This window comes from Hyalella azteca, unplaced genomic scaffold, assembly GCF_000764305.2.
Source record: "Hyalella azteca isolate HAZT.00-mixed unplaced genomic scaffold, Hazt_2.0.2 contig12151, whole genome shotgun sequence".
NCBI lineage: Eukaryota > Metazoa > Arthropoda > Malacostraca > Amphipoda > Hyalellidae > Hyalella > Hyalella azteca.
In genome coordinates this window covers 204005-226561 of record NW_025942115.1, presented here as the reverse complement: position 1 = coordinate 226561, position 22557 = coordinate 204005, and the positions used below count along the sequence as shown (strand labels likewise).

Below are 22557 nucleotides of genomic sequence, written 5' to 3'. Positions count from 1 at the left end.
ACTGATTGAGTTTAGTATTAGAGACGTCGTCGATACTTCAAGTGTTAGGAAGAAAAAATGCATAGTGCGGGATTCATTCCTCGTTAACAACTTTCAATTTACTCACAGTGATGTTTTATGGCTAAATTTCTATAATGTATTATATTTATTAACTTACACGCCTAGTGCTATAGTGTGTAACAAGAAGAGACGGGACCACAGCACGAGCTAGATTTATTTGTCTTGTAGGAAATATGCTTCACATCGATTGCATCGAAATAAGTAATTTACTCAGAGTGATTTTAAATCCATTAAAACTGATTAATTTAACGTGGGACTTCATGAATTTCATTTTTGCTGCACGTACGTAGTTTCTGACCCAACATATTGACCAATGGCTTTTATTAAGCTGCGTCACCGAGAGGAAAGATTTAATATCTACATACAATGAGCCGTCCTATAATTCTAGTTGCAATTAGAATTCAACAAGGAGTTGGAATTCACTATATATCAAGGGCCTTTCAAAGTCATTATTTTCAGATACGATAAATAAAAAAGCGTTGACTCATAGGATACATAACTAAGCGGAATAAAGCGAATTACTTCAGTGTGCCGACATACATGTGCTGATTCTGTTATTCCTAAGCAATTTAATTTTTTGGGTGACTTATTAAAGGTAATTAAAGTATTCAATCTATTGGAATTCTCCCTACCTCTAAAGTGGTGAATTGATACATATGATATCACCTGATTAGACTTTAATTATATAGAATCATACAAAAATCTAGAGTTACATTATTTACATTGAAGTCAATGAAGTTATTACATTTTTCGAAGGAATTCATCATTAGTCATGACTTTAAATGCAAAGTTACGATTATATATTGCCATTTATTCAAATTAAATCGACACGATGATCTAAAGATTTGGTCACGTATAAATAAATTGCCGGAGAAAACTATGAAATTCGACTTTTTATGTTATAAATTTAATGTACAAGTTTTTATGTAGTTAATTTTTTTCAAAAGTCATCAATACCGACTGAACTCTTATTCTAATCGCAAAAGTCTTTATAATTACTCTGATATAATCACTAAGTTGTTAAAGTATGGACTTGAATCTGTGCAAAGATATTCGATAAGTTGAAACCTATTGTACACATGCATAAATGGCTACGTACTTTCATTTCTCCACGCAGGTAAATAGGTGCGAAATGGTAGTGACGACATTATAACGGTGCTCGTGACATCACCAGCATTATAATTCAGCTTTTATAAGCGATCCTTGGTGAATGTCAAACTTTAGGCGCTCTAAATTTCATCACGAAGCGATAAGATCAGTAGTGAGAAGAACGTGCATAGAATAAATTTAATGTTAAAAAATATCACTCGAATGGCAGTTTGGCTTTGATTCATCACAGAGACTTAGCCGATGAACTAATATCCCTCGTTAACTATGATGGATATTAAGCTAGTATTATGGTAATTAACTGCCAACGATTATTTCCTACACCTATATACGATAACAGTAAGTTACACTTCATATTCATGGAAACGAGTTAGGAAGAGAAGGTGGAATAAATTATGTTGATTGAAGTTCTAAGGTTCGTGGTTATAGTCATATATGATAATCCAATTTTGTTATTATGTGCGTATTTTAATAGAACTTTGTTAATTTTACTGTATTACACAGCCTTACAATATGAGACGTACCTTTCTCATTCATGTCATATTAAAAATGTCCAAAGTCTAAAATGTCGGGTTTAGAAAAAAACTAAGTCACACATTTTACCTCATTTCCTTTGCTAACCCTCAAAACTTTGAGTTGCATCAAAACTTCAATCAGTTTCGTTGTCACTTGTCCCGAAAGCTCGTACTCTAACATTGCAAACTCAATGTGTACAAAAGCCGTGGAATATATGTCATAAAATTCATTTAAATATGGTTCCATAGCACAAAGGTGTTTAATGTTCATGAAAAGTACTTATTACGAATTAGAAAATGTAGGAAACAGGTTAATTAGTTTTTTCCAGAGAGGTGACGACCTGAACTGTTCGAGTTTAAATACTACGGATTTTTTATATAGATCTTCTATAACGTGTACAGAAAGTATACTTAAATAACAATCTTGATCAATAAAGTTTTTTTTACGAATTATACAATATTTATTCCCTAAAAAGGACGAATAAATTACAGCTTATCTTTTACCAAACTTACAAAATTTACGTTCTTTGAATCTATCACCAGCCTACAACTGATCTCCTGTACAGTGTCATCTCGATAGAAATCAGCTATTTGTCTTGTCAGACTAAATGTCCCTCTTAGTAAAGAACTCAGCAATGAACAAATTACCAGTCATTCTTGTTCGAACTTCTCACGGATCTACACTAAAATTTAGGTAATATTTGCAATTTATACGTAAAAGATAATATTCAACCGCATCAGTTAACAGGGACAAAGAATGTGCAATACATGACGCATGCTTCATATGTACAATATATTGGTATATTTTGCAATTCATTACTTTTTAACGGCAATGATATATAATAACTGCAAGACCATTCAGTAAATGCTTACGTTTAATTAGTAGTGCATATTTTGTGTGTTTCAACGTCTGCTCTAAGGGTTAATGCATCTCGTTGGAGTGCTTAAATTTCAATTTTGAGCCATCATACTTAGGTTCAAATATAAAACTCGGAACCTTTCACAGTGGGCTGGGTCTCAACGATAGTCGATTCTAATACTCTATTTACTCCTCTTCTAAAAGCTAAATTAACACCAGATTCTAATGGGCAGGTCTCCGTAATCAGCCCAATCACAGTTTTCTTGCACACTTCCAGCCATTATTAGCACATCTCTAGTTCAAAATAGCTCCCAAATCCAATCGATCACAGAATCGTGCATTACTACATTCACTCTTAAAACCTCATCCTGGAGGAGCTTTGCCGATCGTTAAGTGTTCGAACCCTGATGCAGCTTCCACTTCTCGGTGTTGGTACAACAGATTTATACTTTATAATTGCATCTCAATTAACCGCAACAACAGCAGTCAAACCCACAATCCCTTCTTATAATAACAGCAGTCAAACCCACATTCTCTTCTTATAATTACCCCATAATAATAAAGCACGACTCGACAATTACCCCAGATCACAGTATCACACCCTAATTCAACAAAGAGTAACCTCTTTCTTGAAGAGCATATCTCCTCAGTAAATCCTAATCACAACTGCATTTCTCAATGATCATGTCATTGATGGTATCGAAGCGTATTTTTCTGTCATGGTCGTAGTAGAGCATGTTGAGAGGCATGAGTTCCTTTGCACCACAGCACGGACCGTGTGTCGCAGTCCCACTGTGTATTTTCTGCACCATAGCCATGTGTATGTGCTGCTGTGCGTACAGGTAATCACAAGTTCCATTGCAGAAATTAGCCATGTACACCTTGGGAGCAACAATGAAGTCAAAGTTGTGCTCCGTGAAGTTGACAGGAAGGGGGAAGCGACAGCATCTGGTCTCAGTCAGGGAGCATTTGCCGCCGTCTGGGGAGCGGGCGAGTCGGTTCGCTTTGTCGCTCTCGTGGATGAACTGCACTTCCAGCAACGGCGCCTGCAAGCAGCACGTGCTATTAGAAAATATGACAATACTTGAAATGAATAAATTATTCATTTTAGTACTTTCCCATTGAAGCTATGGCGGAGCATGCATCTGTTTAAACTATAAGAAGCATTATCCTATATATAGCAAAAAAATATTCAGATGCAAATAAACTTTTCTTCCTATTATTTTTAATAAATACCAACGGGAATAATTTTGTTTTCATCAATGATACTATAATTATTCGGCATCAAAGCAAAATTAAATAAAAGACAGCGAGTTTTATTATTCTGCTTAACCGAAAACACCTTGATCTCAGTTTTTGCCAATAGTATTAATCCAAAGCATGAGAACTATCTCACTTTCTCAGGTTCCTCCTTGGAGTTAGTGACGGCAATTTGGTTGTCGTCCGGACCCTTCATGATGACGATCATGCCCAGGTTGTTGTCGGGGTTCGTGGCCCAGTCCGCCACCATCGCGAACACTGGGTACCGAATCCACGAGCCTTTGTTGTGCTCCAAGTTCACCGTGTCGACGGACAGCATCTGGAATTATTTCATTTTGTTAGAGATCGTATGAGCATCACTCATTAATAAATGTATCACTTATCTTGAATAGATAGGAATTTTTAAATTTTGGTGTAAAATTAAGTGCTTGAGAGATTATGATGAATGAGTCCTCGTTGGCATTGAAAGAAGGTTTATTATATTGCTTTATATTATTTCGATTTTTGTGTATGTGTTTGAAGCTTAGCTTGTCACATATATCGGCTGTTCGGGCGTTTATCAAGAATACTTATTGTGTCCAAATGTTACCTGGATATATGATATAGGATTGGACTGTGATAGGAAGGAAAAGGAGGAACAGGATGGAGGAAAGAGGTAAGTACCTATGGGATCAAAAGTTGAAATTTGAAATTGAATTGAAAAATAGAAATTTAATTTAAAAGAAAAATATTGTTTCCATTTTCGGAAACATGAGTAAAAATAAGATTCTTATCTTTTATGTGAAACGTATCTTTGAAAGCATCTTATAAAATTAAAATAAATAAGCTATTAAAATAAATAAATTGAATTTACCCGGATTAAAGATTACCGGAATGACTTATTTTGGACAGCGGGATTCCTAATTAAATTGCAGCAATTTTTAAGCCCAGACAAACGCAGGGAATTTTAGTTGGAAATATTTATATCGGTGCCTGCTAGCTGCTTTGCGCACGAAATTCTAATTCCTGGACCAGAGTAGTCGAATATGAAATCCGCTATACCTATCGAGTCGCGTTTTCACTTGGACCCTATATAACTTTATTCTTAATCAAAACAATAGACAAAACGTAAGGTAGAATGGAAAAAACTTTTTTCGAAGCATGTTGAAAATAAAATTAATTCCAAACCATCAAAATAATTTTCTCAGCCTTACAAGTGTAAGTCGAAAAGTAGTTTTGTGTTAGATGGGGTTTTAATTGATTTTTTTCAACTGCGGTGACTTTGATTGAAGATTTATTAACGAGATATGGGAACGGAATTATGTATTACAAACAATGGGTTATCCTGATAGTAACAAGGAAATTTTAAAATGCACCAAAATTTAGTGGTAAAATGCGTCAATTTTTAAAATAAGCTTCTTTTTGCGATTATGCGAATTTGAAAGTATTATATCACATCCGGGTATAACCTGTCTCAGGGGGTATTGCAAATACTAATTCTTATAGACTCAACAGTGTCATACTTCAAACAAAAGAATAAACACTCAAACACGCACATATATCTGTTACGGAATAGTCGGTTTACCAGTCCTTGTTCCATCATCCAGTCGCTTATCGTGCTGCTAGAATACTTTTTTAACAAATAATAATTAAAAACCGTGTTCAGCCCCAGAAATTAACTTAAAGCCCATTTCAACTGAAAATAAATTTTTATGTCATTATCCCTATAGCATTATAGCATTATCCCTATATGAAGAATATCGTGGATACGCACCCCTTAGCAGCCCAATATATTTAATGAGCCAAGCTCCCAAACAACGCCTACAAACTTTGACAAATATCAGAAAAATATGCGACAAATAAAATACGTATAAATTATAATGAAAAAATATTGACAGCGATTTGTATAATTGTTTATCCTCAAACATCATGCGATATGGCAGCAGAAATTACAGTAATCATCGCATTACATTCGATTTGATTTAAAATTATGCAATCTAAGCGTTGAAAAAATTAAGTCAGTTATTATTTTATATCAACGATAGGGCAAAAAATAATTATAAAATGTCAATTGCTGCTCACGTTCATTCTGATGTAGTTGTTCTTGTCGACGGGCGCGCTGACTTTGTAAATTTCTATGACGTGCTTGGAGCCTGGAGCTGATCTCACAGGCTTGATCCACAAGTGGATGAAGGCTTGGCTAATCTCACCGTGACTCATCTTGAAATACATTATGTCACTCGTGTTCGAGTGCTGGAAGTCGAACGGATAACCTGCAAGCAAAAAGATATTTAAATAGAAGGACGTCTTCCTCTGCATGAATATTTATGGTTAATGTGGCAGCCTGTCAATTTGAGAATGCATCTTATGTATTTCAATAATCTTTAGAGCTTTGTGTAATCTGAAAGACTGTTTTCTACTATATTTCGATTGGAAAATCCCAATTGCTCACCAAATTCTCATGTTGGAATTAATGAAAATTGATGTGACAATTACGTGGATTTATGCGTGACCTCGGTCTTTGCAATGACATTAACTGCGGAGATTCTCAACATTTGTGAAATAAATTAATTAACATTTTTTATCGAGGTGATGCGACATCCACTTTATTACCAGTTTTATTCTAGTATACTATAGTATGGAACGGGTGCCTGCAGCGTAGAAGCACGTAAAACAAGATGACATGTTCAATTATTTACAGGGAAGAAAGGTTTCAAAAAATTTCAGCTGTATTTGACTACGCACTCTTCATCTGTTTCAGAAACGTTAGTTGTAGGTGATGGAATATAATGGAATTTACTACGCACTCCTCACCTCTGTCATGAATGTAAGCTATAATTGACGAATTATAACTGCGCACTCACCGCTTTTGTCATGAATGTCAGTTATAGGTGTCGGACTATACTGTGCACTCTTCGTCGCTGACAATTAATGTTTCAGATATTTATGGAGATAATAAGAAGCAGATAACGACGCACTTACGTTACTAACGCATCTAACGCCAACAATGTTCATAGTTAAAAATAATTCAACGAAAACCACGCAACACCAACGTTTACAACACTTCATGGCCAACCGCTTTTCAACGCGTATCAAAGTAACAACTTCAAAAGCGCCATAACGCCTAACTAAAGCATAGTAATTAACGCTCTACGCTTATAGAACGCTCCAGCTTTACCAGCGCTTTAATTCATGCCACCAGTGCTTCTATGTAACAATTTAATGAAAAATATGCGAGTAGAAGAACTATGACCGTGGTTTTAGAATTAAGATTGGAATACGATGCTGCTGCTGTAGTAGCAGTAGCAAAAGCAGCATACGCACAAACATAATAATTGTTTTTGAGTCTAACATTGCTGGATTACATCGTGCGTGTGAATATTACGATTACAAATATTCATATAATGCAGCCAGGCGAATGTCACGCATAAATGAATACTCATTGCATGCAGAAATCTAAATATCCAGCAAACCGAAATATTCACAGTTTTTACGCATACACAATTACACATGTCATACAATTCAAATACAGAGTACGCATGCATGCAAATATCACGTATCTAAAAATATTTATAGCATTTCAACATGAAAAAATAAAGCATGCACAAATATTCGCAGTGTACAGCCACGAAAATATCACACATGTACGAATAATATTCTCGGCATGCATTAATGCAAATATCGCGCATCGAAAAATATGCAAGGTATGTTATTATAAAAATATCACAAATGCACATTCATAATATTCGCAGCATGCAGCCATGCCAATGTCAAAAATATCATCCGTGTCAAGTGGATGGGATGGATATGGACATATCTACTCAATCGGCATGCGATGTAGGCTAGTCTTAATTACAGGCATTGCAACAACAAACTTAGCAGCTCATAAGTATCACTTATTAATCCGTTCTATTAAGGTTTCCGGAAACCGCCAAGGCCGATCACACGAGCTTTGTTGTGGAAGGAAGGCTGCCCTTCTCGTGCATGGGAGCAAGCTTGCTCTGTTTTCAGGGTCATTGTGATGTTTCTGACTAAATTGGAAATTTTTCCAGTGGGAGATAAAAATTCTTTGTCGAAAAGAAGAGGAAGAACGCGAATTTAGAAGATACATTTTTTTACCAGCATATCGTAAACTTGCCATTCGAAGTCTTTAATAGAAGAAATACCATTTAATGCCTTGAAATATCGGTCATTCGTTGGTTGATACAAATTTATTTATACATATAAAGTTCTTCTGGTGGACATCTATTTTGTATAAATTTATTCACTTTAATTATCTTTCTACTTGACTGCGCATCTTAGTGTTCTGTCATTTATTTCTCAAGTGGGATCTAAAATATAGAACATCCTATTTACCGTAGGATCCTCCAACTTCTGTAATTTTTCCTTTTCGCTATTCTCTGAAAATAACGGAAATCAAAGTCGGCAAAGAAATGGTCATTAAGTAACTAACTGACGGCCATGGATTCATGACTTAACGATACATGCAAGCAAAGCAATTTTCATTACGAGATTTCATTCAATCAAGGTGGCAAAAAACTTGACCTCATCATCATTGTCGATCATACAAAGCTACTCAATCGCTGGCAATAGACATTGATTCTGGAAAAATGCTAGCTATACTGAGTCAGCGTTTTCCGACGTGTCTGCATGGCAACAGGCTGACCGAGTAATCGCGGTTTCTTACTCATATTCTTGAATAAATGAGTTTAGTCACAGAAAACTCCACGAAAATTTTTAACTAGTCTTTATTCGCTGAAAAACTCAAATCAGAAGAGCCCAATTTCGCTCCACCTGCTCTATAGAATATTGCCTAAAACTAATATTCTGATCTTACGTATGGTTCTGATCTTAAATAGGTTCTTATATGTCCGATTTCATTGTTTATTTATTAACGATAATTTAACGACAATTTACGACAAATAAACGTCGTAACGCAACGCAAGGTATATTTTCAAAAAGTAGTTTGTAAAATAACATTCAAAAGCAACTAATAACTGTTTATTTTCAAGGCAGAAGATTTTTTGGATCATGCACATATATAATTACCATAATTAGGACCGTGCTCTAATGTGATCAAATTTAGCATCATTGTTTTAATAGGTCCCAGCTCTATTAAACAATTTCTAAAAAATTCGAACACGCGCTCTGGATAAATAAAATGTATTAAAAATGTGCGCGTTAGAAAAATTTTAAACACTCCCCGGTTGTTTACACAACATCGACGAGCAGTGTCAGGTAATTAAGAATATTCCAGAAGTCTCATAGACGCAGTATTCTAGGTATAAATAGTTATCATACGCATGATTGCATATATTTTAACTCGTTTACGTAAAGAATTGATTATCACTATCAGCAGAACAAATATTGCAAGCCTAATATGCTGACTCATCACTTAATTAATTACCCGAAGAAGAATTGCGTCCCAAACCAATCAAAATTTAAAGTCTCAGCAGAATTTCTGTCAAATTTATAAATTATTTTCTTAATTTGTCAGAAATAGATGATAGTATACACGATCAGCCTGAGGAATAGGCACGCTCGAGACATTATCAATAATGTCCAACCCTTGTCTTTTGGGTTCAACAAACTTAACCTGTCTTTATGACTCCACATAGCAGAACCATGCAGCATTCAGTGCTTCATCAGAACGAACCGTCAAAATGTCCCACCACGACTGCTGTAACTTAGTAAGTTGACGCTACGGATAACGTATCATTTTACTCATGTATATTTCCTCGTTACATGTTCATGGATAGTGAAGAAAAATAAATTCAGGGAATATTGAAGTCTTCTTTGCAGGTAATAATATTAACATTAATAAAGGTTATATTTTATCAGGTTGCTCCTATGCTCATATATATTTTACTAAAGTTTTTTTGTTTCGGACTATCTTCAGTCCCTCACTAAACCATGCCCATCTATAGCAACACTTGCGGTGCCTTAACAAAATTACATGTAGAAGTAAGCTAACCTCAATTTATACTCAACACAACGACCAGCAATACCCGTTATGGTCATGAAATGGCATGCCACCAATCCCTGTTGATGGATAACGGTCCGGTAACAAGAGAAGCGTCTGTTGCCAAGCACGCTGAAGTTGACTTCCGCCATTGTTTATCTCCATTGAAGGCTCCTTTTTAAGTCCTAATTATCGTGAGTACCAGAATGATAAGCCCTAACTCTAGGACATCGCAATTAAAATACCTCCGTCTTATCGTTCCGTGTCCTTTACGATTACACCAGAGGTAAATTATCCAGCTTAATTGAGGTCGTAATGACAAGCGGGCATATCGCCATACGCCGAGCGGGACGCACGCTCTGCACGCACGCGCGACCAGCAACGTTTCCACGAGACTTCGCCAAAATTCACCGTTGAAATTCCTTGAGAATTTACGCGCACTTGACTGTTTAAAGGTTATTTTGTGATTTATCACATTTCTAACAAAAAATTAATCCTTAAATTTTATTCTCAAATCCCAGACGTTCGCAGTATTGATGATCTTAAAAACTGCTCACGAACGCCTTTGTTTTACTTAACGAAATATTTGCTGGGCAGGAAAGTTTGCTTGGTATAATGTACGCGGACAAAAAGGAATTCCATGCACAACTTGAAGGCTCGTATATTCAGAAGTATTCAGTAGAATATTTCGTCGGTAAAATAGCGGTGTTGCAATATTATGGTAATTGTGGCGCATATATAGTATATTTTAAAACTCGAATGAAATTTTAAATTGAAAAATTCAGTCACTTATATGATAATAAAGAAAATAAAAAGTTTTCGTGACTAATTTTAAAGTTCCTACTAAAATCCATTACAAAATGTAATGTAATTCAAATTATTCTAATGTAATAATCAATTAAATATATTCCATTACATAAGCAGCGTGCACTAGTCAGATTACCTTCAAGGCAATTGAGGTTAGTTGAGATTGATGGTTAATAATTCAGATTTTTTAATCCAAAACATGAATAAGTTTTTATGTCAATGACGGCATTAGATTTCGACGGCTTCGAATTGGTGATTAATTTGCCTTTTATTTTGATTTAAAATAACTGAACTCGCAATCATAATAGCTCTCAATTAACAGGATTTTATTGGGACATTTCAAACTACTACATAATTCGAAATTCATTGAAACCTGGTTCAAGCGTTTCTTTCTATGAATGAAATTTTTCTATCGCTATGGTTCCTCCACATGGAACATAATGCCAAGATGAAAGAAGTGTTGCTTAAAATTTGTCCATGAAATTCATGGGTTAGTTGTCGCAGTCATGGTTGAATTAATACAGTATTAATTCAACCATGGTTGCAGTAGTTATGCGGATAAACCGTTATTATATAACGCTCACTTCTGGCATTCGCAAAATAAACATCAATCTGCTCCTCGTATTGATGTTGGGCATCAAAATTTTTCCAAGAACATGAAAATTTAGCCTTGGTAAATAACCTTTATTCCCACTGTTTCAGTATTACCATTCAAAAGCACGCATTCAATAAACAATAAAATGAAAACTAACTGTCCAATCAAAAGAGCAGTAATCAAAATTCACTTCGATCATGCCACGATTATTTAGTCCCAGGTATGAGCTCACCAGCTCCCGAGTATGTGTTTCAGTGCTCGGTTTGTTGTCTCGACAAGAGAATTTGATGTGAACGGCTGCTGATAACATCCCACACTAGCTCCTTCATGATATTAATTTCCAATTTATTTCACTCTTTACATGTATAAGCGTGTGCTGGAAGTCTCTTTAAAATCGTTAAACTTAAGTAGCATGAAAACGTTTCTGTCACTTTACTCTGCTGAACTATTTTACCAGCGCTCACCACTAAACGTACCAGTCTCCCGGTCCTCACCAGTAAAAGTACCAGTCTCCCGGTCCTCACCACTAAAAGTACCAGTCTCCCGGTCCTCACCACTAAAAGTACCAGTCTCCCGGCCCTCACCATTAAAAGTACCAGTCTCTCGTGGCGTTCAGCAGGATTGGTTCAAGGCAGCAACAACGGACAACTTCTCAACTCACTTGACCCTGCAACGAGAGAGCGCACAGCTACAGCAGTAACACGTCGCACGACCGCAAGCATGTCAAGCGAGTCGTGGCCGTTTTGCGGTGACAGTAATGGACTATCGTGGTAGTAATGGGCCATCGTTGTAGCAATGGACTATCGTGGTAGTAATGGGCCATCGTTGTAGCAATGGACTATCGTGGTAGTAATGGGCCATCGTTGCAGCAATGGACTGTCGTGGTAGTAATGAGCTATCGTGGCAGTAATGGGCTTTAAGGTTGTAAGTGAGCTTGGTGGTTGTAATGGTCTATAGTAATCACATCGGTAGTTATAATGGTCGCTAGTGAGAGACTGTGCCTAGCTACAGGGCAATCAGCTGCTAGCTCAGTCGTCGGTAAGGCTTGCGGTAAAGTAATAAAGTTTGGTGGGTCAGTGTCACGGAAGGACGCGTGCGAGGAGTTCTTTATAAGATCAATAGTCTACAGGACTCTCCGGCGCCATGCCAGCACCTGCACGGTAGTTGTGAAATGTTATGAGAGTTGTGGTCGCGTCGGCCGCGTTCGGCGAAAATCATGCAAGCACGGAGCACTGCACATATTTCACCTATACCAAGCCATGTCTTGCTTGCCAGACTGGGTGGAGGGAGTGGGTGAAAGATCTTGGTAATATGGAAATCAACCTTATTAAAATGAGGCAAAACTTTTTCTAGCGACGTCCTCTTAACTGTACGCTAGTAATAGGTAGTACGCTACTGAAGTACTGGTACAAAACCTTACAATGAATTTCAGTGCTTTTGACATCAAGCTGACGCATAATACAGAATCAGAAGAATGAAACTATTAAAAAATATATACATAAGACCTGGATTACATTTATGATCAAGAAGTTAAGATTACGTAGAGATCATTTAAATTGTTCAGCGGTGAAACAAGAACACTAGGTAATTTCAATGCGAAAAATTCCACAGTGAAAAGTCCCTATCACGATAATTAGATCCGTTGAGTTTGTACATTTTCAGGTACGCTTGCATAGCTATTTGTGTTCAGGTAATTTAGTACACATTTTTGAAACAGTTAAAAAAATTTTATTGGAATGAAAATGTAGCGACTTATTAAATCGCATGTTCTGATTAAAAAAGTAAAAAAATAAAAAAATTAATAGCGTAAATGAATTGATCATTAATTAAATTATCTGCTAATCGCTGGCAAGTAATGGCAAGAACAGGCACAGGACAATGCTAACAATTCAAGTGGCACAAACACTGCATAAATATATTAATTTAACCTCGATGTAAGATAAAGGAAGACAACCACGGCATTAAATAATAGGCCTCGAGCGCAGCTGAAGAGGACAAGAAGAGAGGCCACTATTTTGTAGGCACTTCAAAGTAAAAGATCTTGAAGGTACTGGCTGAAAATTTTATCCGTTTATCCATTGCCTTAAAACGATCAAAACATGGCCTAACCCTTTCATGATTTCCATCAAGCTGCGCAATGCAGGAGTATATCCCTCGTGAAGTTTGTGCACAATATAGATGGAGGTCAGGCGAATAGGCTTCTACTTCTTTTATACATGGCAGCACATAGCCTACATGTCTCTGACGACCACTAACTCGACAACTCCTGCTCCTCCATATGGCGCCTTCACTACCCCGGTTAAACCCCTCCACACACAACACACCTCCCCTCGCTGTGTGATTTGGCACCACGTGTGTCGTCGTGCTGCTCCACTGAGTGATGGTGGGCTAAACTTGTAGGGTTTCTTCCCTTACACGGTGCCAGAGGATTTTTAATATCTAATCATAATGTTGAAATAGTTGTATAAAAACATATACCATGGTCGGCTTATTTCCAATGCAACCTGGCAAAACTTAGAAAGCAGTATGAACGTAACAAAGAATTAATAGGTAATAGAAACCTAAACAATGCAGAAATTCGTTCTAACTCAGAGTTTGATATGTGTGTGTATTTCAAAACTTACTTCCTCATGCTTTTAGTGTTTTTTAAAGCAATGATAAAAAATAACGCTGCTGCTTAAAATCGTATTTTTACGATTTTTATATACCAAAGCGTTATAGCAAAGCTTTTATACCTCATGCATTGCCAAACCATGCGATAATTTTTTGGAAGACTGTTTTTAACCATCTTTTTGGTTTATCATTCGTTTTGGTTAAAACGAATGACACAATCGCTAAGAATTCCTATCAACTTTTTGCCAAAAATCGTACATTAACTAATATGACCATCCCATCTGCTCTCCAGTCCGCATTATGACTTAGCTCTCCAGTACATATGTCAATAGCTCAAACCATGTGCAGTTTCGTATCTTCCTGCAGCACTTATTGTACGCTTGCAACCCTAATTAAGAAGCCCATCGATCTTGCTGATCATTCTGCCCGCAACTGCAACCCTATAGAGTAGTCGCTAAGTACAGTCACAGCCAATGCGCGTTAGGTAGTATACGAATAATCATTAAATGGTACTTATGAACAATTCTAGTAATCATCTATTGGTGATTGCTCGTAGTCCGATCAATAATGCAAAGGGTAATTGGTGAAGTGTTTGAAATCACCCAAGGTCATTTGGCATACTCCGAGCAATCAAATCTATATTGTTTAGTCTGAAAAAAATGGTAAAGCACTCGCATTGAACAATTCAAACAAACATTCAACAGTTCAAACAATCATTGAACAGTTCAAACATTCATTGAACAGTTCAAACAATCATTGCACAGTTCAAACATTCATTGAACAGTTCAAACAATCATTGAACAGTCATCGCTGCGCTAACGCACTATAGAACTGCGAAGATGTGGCTGTACAGTGTACTGTACCCGTACAATGTACACAGTTCCAGGACATAGCACTCATATCTCGATGCTGCATTAAAAGTTGCTGTAGAAAATAAGAAAAAATTTTCGTCCTGAAACTGGAAATCCAATGACTGAACTGCAGCGCAATGTGATTAAAACAATTGCAGCCAGCAAATAAAATTGCGTAGAATTTATAATGCAAATCGCTCAGCCATGCTTGGATACATAAGAAACCATGATTATATATGTGATGATGGAATGCCCAGTGTAAACACTGAAGTAGAATAGGCTGATTCTAGAGCCCTCAATCATATGATGTTTAGAGCAGCATAATTCACTTCGCCAACTAAGTTGAAGGTAGTTCACCCTGCATATGCAATGGTAGGCCGTATGTATGTAGACGCATTCATCTGACCTTCATCACTAGCAGCTCTATATAGTAACGGGAAGTGTGTGGCCCATATATTGGCTCAGCTTCATGCCTTCATTTTTGCTCGACTTTATTATGATATGCAGTTTTCATAATATTCATCTACCTCCTATACTTGGTCCACAAAATTCAACGAAAATTCAAATCAAAGATCAACTGGCATTAACTTGGGCGCATAACAAAATTAAAACGTTAATTGTTCGCAGATGCATTCATAAAGATGAAGGCTCAAATATTGTACCATGAATAATAATAGTAAGTAAACAATCCGATGTAAAAGTTAGACGGCTGAAGAATATTACTTTTACATTGTCCTCGTTTTTCAATTTTGCATTAAAATTGCTTGATCTGACCTGAAAACATTAATATCTTGATGTAGAACTATGGAATATGCGGAAGATTTTCTAATGTGTCATTATATACGGGCTCGAATTTTTACGAGCGAATTCTACAAACGTGGATTTTAAATTATTTTAAGTAATGATAGCGACATTGCATTCATCTGGAGAATATATGAAGAGCCTGTCAATCGGCGCAGTTTAAATCGAATGTACAAGACTCTGCGAATGCTTATATGTACGGTAGAAAAAAGGTGTTCATCTACGTTAATGAATATAATTATGTCACGGTCATGGGGTATGTTAACACTAACAAGCAAATAATTATCGTGCATTACGGGTGCATAAAAATAATAGATGCTGGTGTGAAGAAAACGTGCTCACAAATAAGCGAGTTGCAAGCCAAGACCTGAATTCGGCAATTCTTTTCTTAGGTTTGGCTGGGAGCAGAGCAAAGCACATGTGCATCCCTCATACACAGTCATATATGCACGATTATTATGCAGGTCACCTGGCAACAATGCACGGTGTTGCCAGTAGGCTCAACGAAGCGAGTGAGCAGTTTGCTTCTGTATCAATTCTGCGCGGTATTCTGCGCGGTATCAATGTTTTTTGTACGAATGCGCAACTATTCGATGTTACGTTGCGCTATTTTTTGATGCAGAGAAATTAAAAAAAATTGCAAAGCTTAGTCAAGAAGAAAATGAAACATTTCATTAAATTTGTAGGAATTTTCAGTAGTTGGGTATAATTCCAAGTTTAACTAAGTAATCCACTTTAGCGAACGATATAGGAAAAATGTCCCCTAAGGATTATTGCAACCTTTACACTCATTTGATAATCGACGAATTTGATTAAAATCGTCATTTCTGCTTTATTGATTCGCAGTTGAAAATATGCCAAGAATAACAAATCCAATCACGCACACGAGCCGTGATTTTCTTCAATCTCTGCTCGAACATTTTGCTACGCAAGTTAGTGAGACAAATTATTCGAATGATGCAATTATTATTAATTTTAATATTTTTATTATTATTGTTATCAATAATATTAACATTATTATTAATTGATATCATTTTTGTTACTATTATTACTTTGGGCTGCCGCAGCAACGTGATGCAACACACAAAGATTGATGAATTTGTCAAAAATTAGCCTAAATATGGAAACAAAGCATTCGAGCACCGACATGGGGATTCAATTGTACCTATGGTTGGTACCGTGGATGGAATGCCACATAAAACTCAATTTAGCGCGCATGGTGAGCTACTTCGCTGCGTAACTCCAAGATTTAAAATCTGTTTTTCCTACGAATTTCTCTACTTATCGTAGAGAAAACAATGAATACCTATATAAAGGTAAGTAGCATCGTCAAATTAGTAACACAAGCTGTATTTAAATAATCATAGAAATTATTGATGAAAGAATGAATATGTTAGTATAATTGTATTTGCCAACTTCCTTCTCTGAATAAATCATACGAATTTTACATAAATAATAAAGTAAAATTTCTAACTTATCCAATTTTATATGCTCCAATTAAGGCAGGACCCATAAATTCACTTACAAGATTTAAATGAAGTTATTAGTATTATAGTATATGACAGTGGTTAACCAATTAAGAGTTAATTTTCTTTCGCAGTTTTTCACAGTTAAATTCGCATGACCAATCCATGGCTTTTTTCTAATTTTTAATTCGATGTTGCTTTGCATAGTCCCACGATATTAACGGAATGAAGTATTACTTCTATGCCAGCAATGTCGTACTTAATAATGATTTTTTTTTACCCTCGCATTGATAGCCGAAATATTCCTACATGGACTATAGTATCCAAAATAAAATTGCGAGACTTTCTGAGAAATATAGGAAATTTTTCTAAAACATGGAAATTAACAAATGGATATGAAATATTTGTTATGGAACTCTTTTGAAGATTTCCTTGACAAAATTTGTCGATATTGGTGAAGACAATTGACTGATTGCATGGAAAAAGTAAATTTGTTTCCGGAAGCATTTCAAGTCTTGGAAAAGGTGAAATGATAATTAGGATAAAAGAAAGCTTAGAAGTGGCTTTGGATTTTTCGAGAAAATTTGCATGTTATTAAGCAGACTTTGTTGACGATTGAAATGTAAAAATGTTATGGTACGTTAGGGTAACTGTGCGTACCACTTGAAAGTGAACGTTTCAAAATGAATGAAATTGTATGCTTAATATTTCATTTAAAATTAGTTCAATTGCACGAGCTTTAATTGATCATGATCAGGTTTAATAAGTGAAAGCATTCAATGCACAAGAGGGAAGTTTAATATAACTACTATACGTAAGGCGATCACAAAATTAGATAAATTTTAGAAAACAGACTGAATTATTCAAGGAATTAGAACTAGAAGACATCTGTAAGAAACAAGGAAATCAAATAAAATATGAATGAGTAGAAAATCCCTAAGCGAATATTTTTGACTTACGATCTTCGACGGGAATGAAGATCTTCTTATCGCTGAACTCTCTCGGCATGTCTCGTTGATAGCTGGTGTCCCGAGTCATATTTTCGTTGCTCTCATCGATGCTTTCTTTTAGTCTCTTGATTTCAGGGTTTGAGCTCTCAATAATGCCAGTGACGTTGGGCGCCGAATCCAGATGTAGCTGCTGCAAAATATGGATCTGAATTTGCTTGATTCGAAACAGTTTCCTTTCTTCAAATTCTTGATCGTATATCGGAATATCAGGCGAGGCAGCCGCGGAAACCGTCTCGGTTTTGGGTGCGTTCGGAGGAACTGCTGGTTGGGTGTTCTGCAGGTTCTGTTTTCCAGCTCCTCCATGGTTCCGATGCGGTCTTGGATTTCTACTCTGATCTGCGCTTGGATGCTGCTGCAGGCGACTTTCGTGATCGTGTCGGTGTTTATTGTGGGGAGTTTGGTTTTGCCCAAAACTGTGACCACTGTCCAAAATTGGTCGGTCATAACTGTACCGACTGGATACCCCATCTCCTGGAAGAACGTATTCATTGTTTAAGGGATTGACTCTACTATTTAATTGTATCACGGTTTTCGCGTTGGACAACGTTACTAAGTCTACAACAGCTAGCGAGACGCCCATGAGAGTGAGAACTCGAAGGCACAGACTCATGACGACTAGAACTATTCTGAGTCTTATCACTGACGAACTTATGATAAAACTGACTTGAACACGTCGCCGTTCAGGGTTTTATGCCAACCGAGTCGCGCACGCTAGAGGGCGCTTATCACGCGCGTTAACAATCTCTTGTTACGCCGAGACCACCAGCTCAACTCAGCAAAGGTTCACCAGTTAACCCGGTGAAGTAGAACCTAGGGGCGTGGAGAACTTGCTCGTGGGCGTGGTCACCTCAACATCACCATCCAATGGTTTAAGTGTAACGCTCCTCATTGAAGACTTGTACACAATGAAAACGGTTTGTAAATCACTAAGTTGCGAATTGACAGGCATCGCTTGATTGAAAATCCCTCGCAGATTATGAAGATTTGAACCTAGATTTTATAGATTTTAGAAAATTATACTGTAGAAGGATCGATTAACAATTATTCATAATGATTATTGTAATTATTCAAAATAAATATAGTTTCATAATGAAAAATTTCGCGGTGTCATCAAGTCTAAACTTTAGTTCTCAATCTCTTAAATTCTGCGATCAAATTTTGATTGAGAAATCAAATTAACAAGCTGTGCGTATGATAGCTTAGTGTTTGATGTCGCTATTATGTACTCCGTACATGTGAGAACATATAATGTGAACAATTGTCTAAACAAAGTTTGCAGCAGTAGTTTTATAGCGATATCTGTGTAGCTTTGCTCCATTGTATAATGTGCGGAGCTTCTTAACATAGAACACCACTTCAAATAAAACCAATATGAATTATAGTGAAAATTTATCGATTGGAGACTATTAATAGCAACTTGTAAAATCATAACTCAACACGACACAAAAAAATTCAGTCCAAAATATTTATCACTCACTGATCTGTTGAAATAAATCATATTTTATAAAAAATATGAAAATAGTATACAAATATAGTTTTTAGAGAATACGAATTAAAATTTGTTCGTTAGTTATGGAAGAAACTCTCAGTGAATATCCCAGATTTTAGTTCGTTCCAGCCCATAGATAATTTCCACCCATAGATAATTTTACCGGTGAACTGACACTTATCATTGTTAGTAAATCCGTTGAGATGAGTGGAGGAACAAAATAATTGAGGAAAAATGTTACACACTTCCATCATGCAACTTACAACAAAATCAAGTAAAGTTGAATGAATATTTTTGACCCTGTAATAATGACGCATAGAATGAATTAGAAACTTTTTTATACATACAATTTTTATATATATACACGTAGATATATATATATATTGTATTTTTAGATATTTAAAGTTGCTGAATTTTATGAGCGCATTGCTCACTATACTTGTCTTGTGATCATGAAATTAAATTTTTGAGCAAAGTTCCACACAACTTCCGTTAATTTAAGAGTTTACTTGGCATTGAGCTATTCAATGAAATTTCTGATTAATAAAATCGCTTAAGCAGCTTTAAAAATATATTTCCTGAAGAAAATTTACCTCATATCTGACGTATAATTGTACGTCAATGTAAGAAATTGGGTCTATTGATTGCCATTACTGACCGACTACAGTTTACACAGGAGAGTTTACACAGGAGAACATTTTCCCTCCGCAGCGTCGCGTCGCAGCTTCGCACAGCGGCGAATCCTTCTTTACGTCACGTGCCTGCCGCGTTGGGGTGATTGCTTGCTTGCTGTCGAAGTGGCCTTACTTTACACGAGGGTAAGTGATAACTATTAAATACAAATCGGCGATCATTGATGTGACTTAATAACAAATTCAAGATAATCAAACTGCATACAGTGCATCATAAAGTAACTTGATTAAATATTTTTGTGTCAAGTTTGTCTGTCTCAATCGTGACCTTAACGTACGCTAGCTGATATTTTGCGTCTGTAATTTTCCCCATGAAAATATATTCAAATAGCTGCATTATTTGACTTCGAGATTGTAGAATAAGAGACACTAAGATGATACCATGTCATCATCAATAATAAATTCATGTCAAATAATACAGTTACCGTGCATCGGTAATATAATGAGTTTTACATTGAGTGGTCTGTGTTTCGGAGGCCATGTTTCACTGTTCACAATGCCGTGCGCAATCGTAAATTAGAGTGACAAGCAAGACGTTCCACTGGTCAGAATTGCTCTTTTTTTGTGACCCTTTTAATTTATTTGACTTTTTTTTATGAACTTATCAGTAAAATAATATAATATGTGTAACTATCCGCTCACGGTATCGTAATTCGTAAGTTGGCGAGAAACTAATCATAAGATCGGCATGAGGGGCTCTAGATTTCATTTATAACCAATTTTCCGATATCACCTCGAGCGCGTTGCGTAAATGGTTTGACACGCCCATGGAATCACACTTTACATACATAAATTCATATATATAACTCAAACAATCAGTGATATAAGTTTTAAAAAGTCGAGCATTTTCCACTTATACAGTAAATTTCTTTTGAATCTAAAACCAACGCATTAGCTAGCATGAACGTATAAAAATTATTCGAGAAAGGTAATTATAAAAACGCCTCATCTATTTCACACAAACATTCTCATTCATCGGCAGCTCTAACGATGACTCAGCTATTCACAATGCCGCAAGAAGTTATGCAAAAAAATAATGAATACGTTCAATGCTCGCTATATACAAAGCAAAACTGATTGTAATTTATTTATTTAATGGAATAGCATTGAGAAGTTGATGGCAGCGTGGGAGAGATGCGACATAAACTACTGACGCTGCTAAACTGTTCCTGAGCTCCAATGAGCCATCGCTGAGTCAGATCAAATGTAAAGATCGATTGTTACAGGTGGCAGAATAGATCGGCGAAAAGAATGCTTGCTTATGCTAGTTCTCCAGAGTTTCTTAATTTAAGAAGAATGTCAAAAATATTTTGGGGCTAATTGATTTCCACAGTAATTTTTAGGGGATGGTTTCGTGCATGCTGCAAGAAAATTTTTTCGAGTAATTTCAGCACAGTTCAGCAAATTGATGACAGGCTATGGCTCATTTGTTACTGACATTTATTAGTCAAAGCCTGCCTGCACCAGATGCTGCCCTTTGTCTCAAACAAAATAAAATACTTATGACGGAGCTCGTGTTAGCATTCCAATGCAATCGATGGTAGTTTCGAGATTGTTATTAATCCAAATAATGATTGCACACGCCGTACGAATATAACTATTTTATATAAGTATGCCAATTCGATCCTGCTTTAGCTGATTTCGCCACGAATACTGCAATGTAATTAAGGTAGGGTTGGAGCTTTCGAGTAACTTCAGCGTTCACCTTCAAAAAGCTATAATAAAATTATGTCATTTAAGCGTTATTCAAAGCTTAGAGAGTTTTACATCACTTCAACTCAACTTAATTTTAACTGTAATTTCAGTGATTTAATTAAAGGGTTTAATTCATGTTTTATTAGTAGTTTATCTATAATATATGGCAAGCAATTTTCTTTTAATTTTTCGATTTTAACGACTTCTCGTGAAACAAATATGAAGAGGTTTGGTTTTCAATCAAACGCCAGCACAAATGAATTAATTGCTAGATGTTGCGATCTATTATAAGGAACGTTTATTACGTCATCAAGATTCTCTTGGCAAGTAATTACGCTGAAAAATGTATAGTCAACAGCATTAAAACTTGATGACGCTTACAAATTCCAAAGATCCATGTTAATGAAAAGAGCCAATCAATTGAAAGTCTTTCGCGATAATGGGATTTCTGATGCCGCATTCACTTATCTTCCGGTGCGGTCTTAACAACACCTGAGATACGCACTTCACCCTGCCTCCTGTATATACGATCGAAAATTAGAAAGCGAGTTTTTATACGTTGAATTTATTATTGAATTGAGAGAATCTTCTTATTGTGCTACTTGAAATTATTTTTGATAAAAGGCCTTAAAATGGAAATGTTTTAATCACCTAAAATCTGTTTTATTTTGCATCTGTTTTTCTGGCCTGCTTCATTCATTTTCATCCTCAATCATTCGTGTCTGTTTTGTGATTGTATAACAATTAGTGCGAAGAAATAAGTAAAATGTACGAATGAAGAATTAATAATAATATC

General features: G+C 36.1%; 1 protein-coding gene across 1 annotated transcript; it reads right to left on the bottom strand.

Annotated features, from left to right (window-relative positions):
• Positions 1-640: 640 nt before the first annotated feature.
• On the bottom strand, positions 641-18868 carry LOC108676637 (growth/differentiation factor 8-like). Its single transcript, XM_018164753.2, has 4 exons — positions 17835-18868; positions 5863-6053; positions 3938-4120; positions 641-3587 (listed from the first exon to the last, which is right to left on the bottom strand). Exons 1-4 carry the CDS (start codon positions 18493-18495, stop codon positions 3198-3200), a joined length of 1425 nt encoding a protein of 474 aa, XP_018020242.1. The 5' UTR covers positions 18496-18868; the 3' UTR covers positions 641-3197.
• Positions 18869-22557: the final 3689 nt, after the last annotated feature.